This window comes from Hemibagrus wyckioides, linkage group LG02 (assembly GCF_019097595.1).
Source record: "Hemibagrus wyckioides isolate EC202008001 linkage group LG02, SWU_Hwy_1.0, whole genome shotgun sequence".
Classification (NCBI taxonomy): Eukaryota; Metazoa; Chordata; class Actinopteri; order Siluriformes; family Bagridae; genus Hemibagrus; species Hemibagrus wyckioides.
Window position 1 is genome coordinate 16,392,087 of NC_080711.1, and position 13,467 is coordinate 16,405,553.

Genomic DNA, 13,467 nt, shown 5'->3' on the forward strand with positions numbered 1-13,467 from the left:
AGTGCAATTAACTGGAAAATGCACTAAAAAATGCAACAGTTAGTTTTGATGCAATTAATTAGATCAATTTGAATCAAGAGTGCTTATGTTTCTTACAACCAAAACTAATACTAATGTTTATACATACAAATACAACATTTTAAGCTGAAATGACAAATGATATTTTTAAAGATAAAAAATATAGATAAAATAAGATAAATATATAGATGACATTTATACCAGACGTACCTTGTTCAAATCAGTGTGAGATACATAGAATGCCATAAAATGAGTGTGGCCTCCTCATGAATAGCTTCTATTTAACAATAAAAAACAGCCTGTTGTTATAAAAGTTTATAGATGTTGCCATTTAGATGATGATTTTGAAAAATGCCAGGCACAGCTAAGTTGTACTTCCAAAACTTTTGGGTGAATGTAGCAAGTCATGTGCTTTTCTTGCCAGGGTAATATATTCCAAACTTTATTCACCATCTTCCTTATAGTGTGGGGATACAATGTGCTAGTGGGTCCACTTCCTGGCACATTTCCAACTATTTCAAATATGTGAAACATTTTGCTATATCCATATAGTTGCTTGATGGCACTTTATATATTAATGTATTTTATATGTCCTGTCCCTGAGCATATTGAGAATATGGAGGTGGTTGCAAGTACAGATGATATTTTAATGAACTAGAAGAGCAAGAACTAGGCAAACGTGAAACTACACAAGAACATGAGGTGCATATGAAAAATGCTAGACAATGAATGCTACAAATGAAAGAAACATGCTAGTGTTCATTAGATATTACTGTCTCAGGTGCATGTGCTTTTGTGATGTGCAGGGGCTGATTGTTAATGTAGTCATGATATCAATAACAATATATATATAATGTTTTTTGTGCTTATAGCACGTTTCACTTACTCACTCACTTTCTCCTTTCACCCAACAGTAGCTGTAATACATCCAACACAGGTAATAGATAAAATAGGAAGAAATATAACAAAAATACTAAAAGACCCAAATTCGGGTACAAAAATATAACAAAAAATATATCAAATAACAAAATATTACACAATTTAACAAAAATACTAAATACAGAGATTGAAGGAATAAATATGGAGAATGAGGTGAAAAACAAGATAAGTAGATAAGATAAGTGCAAAAACTGTGTGTTTATGAGTCCTGTGCAAATCTCAGGTTATTGAGAGTTCTATATAAACCGGAGTGTATTGTTTGTAGTGTGTGGTTTATTGTACAGTCCAGGACAGAGAGAAGAGTAGTGTCAGCACTGACTTATCCCACCCAAATACAAATTAAAGAGTCGTATGGGATGGGGGAGGAACAACCTCCTCAGTCTGACAGTGGAGCAGGGCAGTGACAGGAACCTGAGCCCACAATCGAGCCCGCCTTCCTCACCAGCTTGTCCAGTCATAAGGTGTCCTTCTTCTTTATGCTGCCTCCCCAGCACACTGCCTCATAGAAGAGGGCACTTGCCACAACAGTCTGATAGAACATCTGCAGCAGCTTTTTGCAGATGTTAAAGGAAGCCAGCCTTCTTAGGAAGTACAGCCGGCTCTGTCCTTTCCTGCACAGAGCGTCTGTGTTGGCAGTCCAGTCCATTCTTTCATCCAGCAGTACTCCAAGGTACTTGTAGGTCTTGACAAACTCCACACAGTCACCATTGATCGTCACAGGCTCAGGTTGAGGCCTGGGCCTCCTAAAGTCCACCACCATCTCCCTGGTCTTTGTAGTGTTAAGGTGCACACCATGCAACGAAGTCCTGTATCAGTTTTCTGTACTCTTCCTCCTGTCCCTTCCTGATACAGCCAACGATAGCAGTATCGTCCGCAAACTTTTGCATGTGGCAGAGCTCTGAGCTATACTGACAGTCCGAGGTGTAAATGGTGAACAGGACCGGAGAGAGAACAGTCCCTTGTGGTGCCCCCGTACTGCTGACCACAGTGTCAGACCTTTCAGCAGGATAATGTGCCATGCTACTAAGCAAAAATGGTTCAAGAATGGTTTGATGAACACAACAACGAGTTTGAGGTGTTGACATGGCCTCCAAATCCCCCAGATATCAATCCAGTGAAGCATTTGTGGGATGTACTGAACAAACAAGTTCAATCCATGGAGGCCCCACCTCGCAACTTACAGGAATTAAAGGATCTGCTACTAACATCTTGGTGCCAGATACCACAGCACACGTTCAGGGATGTAGTGGAGTTCAAGCCTTGCTGGGTCAAGGCTGTTTTGGAAGCAAAAGGGGGACCAACACAATATTAGGCAGGTGGTCATAATGCTATGGCTGATCTGTGAATGTCATTTGCTTAATCGCTTGGAATTCACATAACAAGATTCATTGTTATTGGGAAATGCACTTCCGACTGTTGATTCTGGAGAGTGGGCGCTCTGAAAAGGGAGATCAGATATTTCTTCTTAGAAATAGACAGAAAACAGATATCTGTACCATGATCTCCCAATCACCATATTTTAATGAAAAGACTGTGCTTGACCCTCTGGACTTTTACATCTCCAGGCAAGTTGACAAATCTGAACTACTCTAGCGTACACATACACCAGGACTTGAGTGCAGAATGAATACAGGTGCATAGAATAAGTAGGTTCTATTATTTTATCTCATGTCCCTTATTTTCTCATGACGCTCTTATGGCAACAACACTACTATTAATTAATATATGAGATATAAAAACAGAACACACACTCATGTACATAAACAAAGGTACACATCAAGAGAACAAGGATTGTATCCATCTTAAGAGTTTGTGTTTAACACCAATATTAAATAAAATATTAATATTGCTTCACTTTCACAAGATTATATGACTCCTTTCAATCTAATCTGTGGAATTTTACAACTGCTATATATCCAGGTGAAGCAGTGCCCTCCTGTTCACTAAGATTTTGTGTTCATTTTACATTTCCTAACCCCAAATGACAATATTTGATAAGACCTCTGCTTGTGTTTCAGTTAATTAGAAAATGCAGCCTTTTTGTTTATAATTTATTGCATTATTAGTAGAATGAATGGCAACTTTAAAAAGTCATTACTGTTTTACTCAACTCAATTAGATTTAGTTTTATTTGTATAGCACTTAAAATATATGTAAAGAGTTAAATATATAAAAGGTATAAAAACATAACTTACCCTCCTTTTCTTCCTCCATTCTTTTTCTTAGCCCTGCTGCTACTGTATGATGTTACCAACAAAGCATCATTTGACAACATTCGGGTAAGAACATTACAGAGTGCATTTGTTCCCTGCAGCAACATTCCCTAATAGCAGATAAAATTGATCAATTCATTCCTTCAGTCATTTAATGTAATAGCTTTATCCTAGTCTAGGTTGTGGTGGATAAGGAATCCAGGAACACTGGGCATTTGTGAAAATGTCATTGTGAAAATATCTGTCATATGTAAACCATCATCTATAATAGCTGAAAAAATTAAAAATATACCACTAAAAATAAAATTATATAGAATTTAGACATAATTGACAGGTTTTGTGAGAAATCTGTCAGATAGAAAATGTTTGTGCACATCTGTGGTTCTGTGGTAGAATCATATACTATGTGACCGTAAGTTGACCATCTCTGTGGTCAAGTCTCCCATTTGCTGTTATAAAAACCTCCACTCTTCTGGGAAGGCTTTCCACAAGATTTTGAAACATAACAGTGGGGATTTTGCTCATTCAACCACAAGAGCATTTTTGAGGTCAGGCACTGATGGTGAATGAGGCCTGAGGCACAGTCAGCATTTCATCTCAAATGTGTTCAGTGGGGTTGAGGTCAGGGCTCTGTGCTCTCAAGTTCTTCCTTCCTATGCAGACCATGTGTTCATGGACGTTGCTTTGAGCCCAGAGGCATTACCATGCTGGAAAAGGTTTGGTACTCTTAGTTTCCCCTTTGGAATTCTAGTAATACTACAACATATTAAGACATTTTATTTAACTGTGTGCTTCCTACTTTGTGGCAATAGTTTCGACCCAAATATGGGTATGATGTCAGGCATCCACAAACTTTTGGCCATTTAGTGTATGTTGACATTCAAACATCAATAGATAAGATAATCGATAAGAAAATAATGCTGGTGAATGTATTACCACTCTCCAACAGTTTTTGGTGAAAGTTGCCAGGTGCTTCTTGTGTGAAATATTATATATTAAAATAATTTATTATATTGTCTGGTTTAAGAGACAATATCTAAGTATCTTTGAGATATATATTTTACCTTTCTAACCAAACAATTAGATATTTCTATGCTATAACTGTTTTTCTAGTAGGAACTGCAGACGTTTTCCCTGCAGTCATCAGTCTCAATCAGATTCAAGACACTTTTGCCCACATTTATGGGCCTCTGGCAGTCTCTCATTATACTTATGCTTTTCCACAAGAAATGTCAAATTTGGTGATTGTATTACAAGTGGCCAAGAATTTGACAAGCAGTCAAGGTTTTCTATATAGTTCTTGTTTTGCTTATGCTGTCAACTGTTCAGTGGTCAAATTATATGTAATAGTTCATTATTTTATATTACTACAGCTTGAATTCTATACAATATTTAATACTCAGTACATTAATGGAAGAATCTGAATATATGCATATGTTTATGATCTAACTCATTTCTAGATGTTTTTTAACTATTTGTAGTGTAATACAAAATTGTCAGGTGGCAGAAGCAATTGGAAAATAGTGCTGTCATTAAGAGACATGCAGAAACACAACACAAAGACAGTGAAAAAGGGAAACCAGAGAACGAGAGCAAAGTTAAAAACCGGGATAATTATAGCAATGGATAGATCAGTCACACTGAACTAGATACTTTGCTGCATGTGTTGGTTTGTAGTTTGTTTATATGTGTGTGTGTGTTCAGAAACATGTACATGAATGAACTGAATGTTACTTTTTGTGGTGTTTTGGATTCTCTTTATGTGGTGTGTGTATGAGTAAAGGCCAGTGCTGTGTAGTGCTAGGGGATGTACTGTAGTTCTGAGGAGCATTGTGTGAAGGCTGCTGTGTAGTAGGGAGTTGAAATTGGTTGTCAGTGTGACAGTAGTATTAAAGCAAATTCATTTTGTTTAAATGTGTCATAATTTGACTTTTTTCCTATTTTGTTTTGCTTTGTTTTTCAAATCTTCATAAATACTATTTAATGTGTTGAATATTTGTTTTCTTATAGATCACATAGATCATATAATAATAAAAATTGTTATCTTTAATATGATTTTCTTGTAATATGTCACATGCTTATATACTGTATAAACAAAATTTTGCCATACATACTGTGGGGCGTCCCCAATTTGTTGCCACAATGTTCAAAGCACACAATTGTATAGGATGTTTTTATATGCTGTAGCATTATGTAGGATCCAAGGGCACCAGCAGGACAAAAACATCGTTACAGGGATAAAGAAGTCCACAGTAATTCTAAGTGTGTGGCGATAGGAACCATAATTTAATGGACTCCTGCATACAGACCCTGAGGAGCTGAGATAATTACTGCCTGCTTGTGCCAGCCAGATTTCAACTGTCCAGTGTACAACAAGGAGAGTGTGACCAAGGGAAGATTCATCATATCCTATAGCATTTCTCAAACATTTTCATTTTGGCTATTGACCAAGACCAAATTACTAGCCCAAAAGATAGCAGCCAAGAATCTTCAAGACCGAAGAGGTGACTCACTAGAGAGGGCCTCTGGAAGGGATTAAAGCAGGCTTCTCAAGAAATGAGACATTTTGATTTTCTTCTCCCAAAATTCAGCCTGTTCTCACCACAATTCTCACAATTCTTCCACAGGAATACAACTATTTTAACAGACTGCACCAGAACACTAGATAATCTAAAGGGCACACTGCCTTAACCACAGTTCTCACTTTTTCTCCTCTAGGTTGTATTTTGTATTTATTATGCCTGCAATCCCAAGGTCACTATTAATCGTTTTATTATTTAGCACTCATTATTATGGTTGATCAGTGAATTAACAGCCAAAATATGTCTTGTTTGGTATGTCTGTGATCATTGAATACTTTCCTAGATTTACATTTCTGGCATTTGGCAGACACTATTATCCAGAGTGACTGAGCATTGTGACATTTTATACAACTGAGGGTTAAGGGCCTTGTTTAGGGGCCCAGCAGTGGCAGCTTGGTGGACCTGGGATTCAAAGTGACAACGTTCCAATTAGTAGTTCAACACTTTAACCATTTAGTTACCACATCCCCCCGTGCTTAGCATCGTGTCAGATGAGCAAATTTATGTAGAATGTCACTGTATGTCTAACAGGGGAAAAGAAGAAACTTATTATGAACTGATTATGAAAATACTTTTCTAGTTGTGAAATAGTTTTATTATATATTGTTTATTATGTATTGTTTATAAGTACAGTGTATATTTTTATTCAATATACCTGAAAAGGGGGGAATTAGCGACACCCACAGGCAATGCGGGTGAAAATTAAGTTGCATCAGTCATTCATTCATCAGTCCCGGTTGAAGTGTAGAGGTGAATAGCAGGTAAAATCTCTCTCCGGTCATATTGTTATGTATTAATAGATATATTTTGATTTTATTTTGAAATTAAGTGTCACTTTGGGTATGTGTTTGGGGCAATTTTGTTTCCGATTAGACTAATAGGAAGAACTCAGTTTGCTATAGTAAATGAGTTTCAGGTGCTTTACACGTGGCCGAAGCGCGCTACATGTGTATGTAATCCGTATTTCTTTTATTTTTGTGTATTCACTTTGTTTATTTTTATTTGTATGATTTTTTTAACAGCTTTGTGACCGGATGAGCAGTATTTATGTATGTTTGGTGTTATGTGTATCCTCAGGTATCGTTTATTATTATAGAGACAACATACTGATTAATCTCATAGGCAGAGAATGCAATTTACACCCTAATTTAAGATTATGCTGACTGAGGGAAACACTGGGGGCAGCCAAACTAGAAAGGGTTAAAAAAAACTTCTAACACCTAAGAAATTTTGGGTTCTTGCAAATCAACAGCCTCAGAAAACTTTGTCAATCTTTAACCTCAAGAAAAATCATAACCTTCAAAATCAATAGAAGTTTCAGAACCTCAGCTAAGTCTGTAATGACCAGTTCCTGCGAATCCTACTGACTCCAGTCAAGACAGTGCCACAAACCACCTCTACCCTCATCGAGCATTCCCCTGAAATCTGTCTACAAAACTTGGCGAATCAGAATTGCTGGAAAATTGCTCTATACATTGACACTAGAGGGGAATCCCCATCTGGAGCCTTGTGCTCAAAGTGAGGTGCATGAGTGAGTGAGACCTGCACAGAGCCCTGTATCCAATCCCACCTAGGGTTAGAACTCAAACTGAGTACCCAACATGGGCATCACTAGGCCAGTTTTAGGTGGGCTTTAGCCCTCCTAACATTTCTACTCAGCACCCCTAAACAATCTGTGATTCTCTGTAAACTGTACACAAATTCGTGATCGCCTCAGTCCCCTTTAAATTTCATATGAGCCCCCCTTAAATGAAAATCCTATAATCGTCCCTGGTACCCAACCCTGCTAATGCTCTTTGGGCTGTATGGGCAAATTTCCTTAGCCATGTTACATAATCAGGTTGAAGATTGGAGGTTATTATAAAATTAAAGAAAACTAAATCTAGAATGGAATATTCAAACCTCGTCTGGGTGTGATGGTCAAGTGTCCACAAACCTTAGCCCTATGAGAGGTTGGCAGGCTGTTTTTAGATTAGATTTACTTTAGTCTTTGACTTAGACTGGCATACATTAATGTTCTCCTTTGTTCATTAAAAAGCTCTTCTGCTCCTTAAGCACATTTGTATCAGCTTGTTGCTCTAGTGTTATAAGTGAGATAATTTTCCCATGAGAAATGTGCAGCTCGACTATTTAATTGTATTTGAACTCTGTGCTTATTTTTCAGCTTAGCTCCCTTATATTTCCATTTGTTTATGTGTAACAGAGTAATTCTACAGCTTAATTTGGGGATTCCATTTTATTACAATACTCTTGCTTATATAATGTCACTGCTAGGTTAAATCAAAAATGCATCTGCCAGGACACTCAGTGAATATTACATCCTGCATCACTCAATAACACAGACTCTATTTCTCATTACAAATTCAAGACCCTTAGCCAGCTAATGAACTACAGACTGCATCATATTACCTGGGCAATCTTCAGTTCTTTATGAAATCTCCTTCTAGCAATCTGTCGGTAACAATACAGAGCCTTTTGTTTTGATTGACATTCTTGTTTTGAATGAATTCTATATAGTTTACGAGTTTACCCTAGCCTGGCATATTCAGTTACTATGTCTTTCACCCTGAATTCGCATCAACCTTGGGATTGTCTGCGATGATCTTTTAATAACCCTGCATTTGCATTTTAGCCAGCTCACTAGCCAGTCTACTCATTTAACCCATTTAATGTGACATATGTAATTAAAAATTAAGACAATTAAACCAAGTTTATGAAATCTAATCCACTGCTTTGCTAAGAAATTGTGGCTATCATATTTCTTTTTAAAGTTAGTTCACAGATATGCTTGTAGTGTACTCTTCGCACAATTATTAATCAGTCTTCTGCTATACTGATGAACATGCATTGTTACCAAACCTTATTTTCAATAGGTACGTGCATGCTGAATGAAAAATTCACAATACAGTCTGGAAGACTCTGCACTGAAATGAAAAATAAAGATATTAATCCAAAAATGTAGAAAGATGGAATGGATTTTTTTTAAAAGAGTAGGCTATTTTCATTTCTTTCGAAAGGGGGCCTAGGAAAAAAGAAAAAATGTCATTAAAAAGACTGACTGAACAATTGTCTGTGAGCAAAAGATGTTATGTAAATGCTGAAAAATTTTGTGTGCAGTATAACCCAGAATTGAGGGAGTAGTGGCTCAGCAGTCATGACATCAAAACCACAACAGTGGCATCACCAAGCTCCCACTGTTGGGTCCTTAAGCAAAGAATTTAACCCTGCCTTAACCAAGGAAAAATGCAGGGACAGCCATAAGGATGAAGAGATTCAACCATAAATCTTATTCGTCTCAAATCTTAAATCTTATACAGAAGCTTCAGTTAGAAATGCAGGTTACAGTACAGGATCTAAAATGTATGCTACCAGAAGCTTTAGCATTTACTTTAATGTAGTCAACAAATTCAAAGGACATCAAAACATCCTCCCACCCCAAGATCCATAACTTCAAAAACCATGTCACACCCTTCAAGGATTGGTTGTGGCACTGGAAACACATGGTTAAAAATATTGTGAGCAAAAGAATCTCAACAGCATACTAAACAAACCGAGGCAGATACTGAGAACCAAAGTACCATTATCTTAATTAACATTTCTTATTTATTATGCGTTGAATCAGGATTAAAGGGTATTTTACATTAATGCTCAAAGGATTATTAAGCATTTTAAAAGAGATTATAAAGGAGGATTTTGTTATCTGATCAAGCAACCATGTCAACAACACAGATTATGTGCTGTCCCCATTTGCTGGCTCATTTGCATTCCTCATGGGTGTGGAAGAGACTAATCACCCTTACACATCCTAGAGAACTATTGTATTTTACTTACACCATTTTCTCAGCATTTTTGTACATGTTAAGATTAACTTATGATGATTCTCTCTCTCTCTTCCCCACTCACATTTTCCCAGCTACTGATTAAAAGTTTACTCAGCCACATGAATACTCATAGTTTAAAAATTAAAAAAATTTCATTCTTTCAACAAACATCAAAGTATTTGCTCATTATATGCTCTATGTCTGATATTACCATTATTCTGAATTCTTGGTTTTGACTATTGCTTTTCCCTCGTTTACCTGTGTTTTTGCCACTGCCTTTGATATTCTGTTTGTTGATTGCCTGACCATTGCCTGCTTCTGATTATGATTTTGATCATAATATTGTTTTTAATTGTTTGCTTGCACTTTGATTAAAGATCATATATTTGCATTTGCATCCACTTAATGCAGGTTTTTCATGACAATTACAGATAGAATCCCACTGGGTTTTGTGATCATTCCTAAACTAGCAATATTAATCACTAAGGACACTCCTGGACTATCTGAAATTTGAATATGAATAAATTCTCTGCACATTGCAAAATGTAAATTTTAATTTGATAGTTTTTTAAACATTATTCCTCATAGCTAATAGACTATTATAGCTATTATAATCTAGTCATATGTGCTGCCTTCTCAGTGATTGCATGCACTGCTAGTTTCTTAATTTTATCACTGCAATGATGACACTCTCAAATTTGTGTCATTCACAATGTGTGCAGGCAGTTCTTGTAGGGCAGAGGTTTGTTCAAACAAAAGTGGATCTCTAGAAAGGAGTTAACATTTTTATTTGCACTTGTTATTTTTAATACTTCTATGTTGAGATAAGTGACCCTTGATTCCCAAATACCCATCATTTAGAGTTACCATTCTGTATTAACTGTATTAACCTAGGTGTACATCTAAACTCTGAAGATTTACATCTAGATTTTCTTCTACTTGCTGATTTTAATGCTAATCTGTTCAATTTAATATTTTAGAAAAATATATTAAAAATTAAAGAGTGCCAATTGAAGAGTTAAATCCTTCAAGTGACCCACATTTTTGAGTACACACACTGTTAGTAACTATTTACTCAAGTTAATAAAACTAATTAATGTATGGACATGTAATAGAGATTTATTCTGCAACCATAATGTGAATTACAGTTTCTGCTTCTTATTTCAAAGCTGAGAGCCACCCACTTAATTTGCTGCCATTAAAGGATTTTAAATGCCAGCAGGTGCAGGTGGTCACACTATATGCTACTTTTTGCATGACTAGACATCAGATCCCATTACATTCATCACATGCACACAATATATTCAAGCTTATTACATTTGTGGCCTTGATAGCTTGTGGTCCATGTAAGACAGCCTAATTAGTATTCAAACCGTTTGCCAAAATAAATTATTTCCATAATAAAGAAATGTGTACAGTATTGGCATGTTGTGAAATACTACATAATCACAAGAAACAGAACCAGTGCCAGTCAATATGGATATAATTAAAATGTATATATCAATAAGTCAACCTAAAGGCAATGTTCTTGTTGCAGGTTTCATACAATGTATAATTGTCATACACAGTTAATTGTATTCACACAGTGAGACTATATTTCCACTGACTAATATGATGCTTGTGATACTCCTGAGCACTAGCCCTTGCTCAAACCATTGTGTTCAGTTATAGTTCTCACTGCTATACCTCCCTAGCAGTTCTTGTATAATTTATTGTCTGGCACTTGGATCACAGGTGGTTCCTTTAATTGGGTTGAATTTGATCTCACTTATATGTCCTTTTTGATAAAATCATCTTTCAGTTTAAATATAAGGCAGCATGATTGCCAAAGTAGGTTTTTGCTGTGATGAATAGTCCAGTAGCAGATTAGAGGAAATAGACAGATCTTGTAAAGTCATGTATTTTAGAGGTCACTTGTCATTGTGACTGATTGCTGTTGTATTGATGTCTTGAGTCTAGGAGAATTCACTTGTGTTTGAGGATGAGCCCCTGACAGAGGGTCAATCCCTGACAAAATCTCATCAGTCAGGTTCATTTATCATACAGAAATCCAATCAATACAGTCTTTCTGTATTATTTTTGATATACTTCAATGACATTTCAGAACGTATGTACATGCCATACTTGCTGTTTTTGAAACTCTCGACCATATGATTTAGCAGCCAAGGGCAATTCTCAAATAATAATACAGCTTCTGTAACCTCTTCATAACAAATGGAATTAATGTCTTATGCGATCAATACTGAGCTGGTAATCCTATTGGCTCATAATTTTTTTTAAATTGACTACATAAATCAATGATTAAAGAAAAAATATAGTGTTCATGATATACATTTGGTTGATAGTTTATGCACCTAGTATCTAGTATCTCCATAATTTACAGAATGCCAGCAATTGTTATGCATTACAGTTTGTCTTGAAACAGAAAATCTCTCACAAGATTTATTGATCACCATGTTTTGTACACATTTCAGTAATTACTGTCAGGAAATGCTGGACTGTTCCCTGCCAGGCCTGAGGAAGGCGCTGGCAGGTGAACCTCAGAAGCCTGCTTGTTCGTGTGTGTCTTGTGATTACCTGTCCTATTCTCTCCCCTGATTGTCTCACCTGTACCCAGTTTACCCTAATGTCTAGCCCTATAAATAGGGATCCTTTTGTGCCTGTTCCGTCTTTATTTTCCATTTTTAACCACACCATGTCTCGTATCCTGTTTGTCTTCCCATGTCGTGTCTTCATGTGAATAAAAGCAGCGCTTCGCTGAATTTTATGTCTGGGTCTGCATTCAGCCGCGTGCTAGCGTGGGCACGCACCATGGACGGCCTGGGTTCGCGCCCCGCCTAGGGCGAGGATCCCGGCTGGGACAATTACACATTCTTTCATTTGTAAATTGACATTTTATGAATTTATTAATATCTTTGAATTGACACTATTAGGTTTTAATAAATATGCTTGTTCATATTCATGAAGTCCATTAACTAATTACCCAAAATGTTTTTGCAGTGTGCTGAAACAACTGTCATAGCAAAAAATATGTTTGAAAAATTTTGTATTGTGTCTCTACTAACCTTCGGCTTTATGCCAAAATATTCTGGCATACAAGTATAAGCACAGTATGTTGACTAATTTTTGTGTAATGTCATTATAATAGCAGACAATTATTTGCTAATTTCATACATAGTTTATATTCAGCTTTATAAATACATTTGTGACCCCAGATTGTGCCAGTCACATATGGTCTTCCTCGTAAACTATATTAAAAGGTTGCTGTTCTCAGGGAAGCAAACACTTGGAGGTAGAATGCAAATGCAGGTTGTTTATTACAAATCGTCACAAAATTAGGAATATTCCAAAAATTAGACAACAGTTAAAAAATAGGGGCAGAAAGTGAAATAAGACTTATAAGAAGTGAACAATCCAACAAATGTCAGGCAAAGAGCAGGGACAAAACAAGCACAAGTTAATTAGACAATAAACAGGACCCAGTCAGGCTAGGCAAAATTGTAGTCGAGAACAAAGAAAAAACTAAATCTAATAACCAGGTAACCAGGCTTGGTAAATGTCAGAAACAACTAACTGTATACTTTGCAAAGTGCACAGTGAAACAGAGGTGCTTATAAAACAAATGAACACAATTAGAATGATGGTGTCTATAATCATGGGAGTGCAGGCGGTTGCTGGAAGTGAGAGTCCATGGAAGTCATGTTTGTAAGCCACGGTGAAGCTTATGATGTATGTAAAGTACATTCACAGCCATATTTAGGGTGTCTGTATGGTGCCATCTAGCAATCCATGGTTATCATTAGGTTAGCCATGTGGGGGCATTCTCTGCAGCAGCCATAATATTCAGGTGAACAAGGCTCCATCCAGAATTGTGGCTCAGGCAGGACCTAAGAG

The 13,467-nt window shown here is 36.6% G+C and overlaps 1 protein-coding gene across 1 annotated transcript in view; it reads left to right on the forward strand.

Annotated features, from left to right (window-relative positions):
• Positions 1–13,467, forward strand: part of LOC131344715 (ras-related protein Rab-26-like) — a 74,959-nt gene that overhangs the window by 38,135 nt on the left and 23,357 nt on the right. The window contains exon 5 of the mRNA XM_058377161.1: positions 3,184–3,236. Coding sequence (XP_058233144.1) covers positions 3,184–3,236 — 53 coding nt within the window. The remainder of the gene's footprint in view (positions 1–3,183; positions 3,237–13,467) is intronic.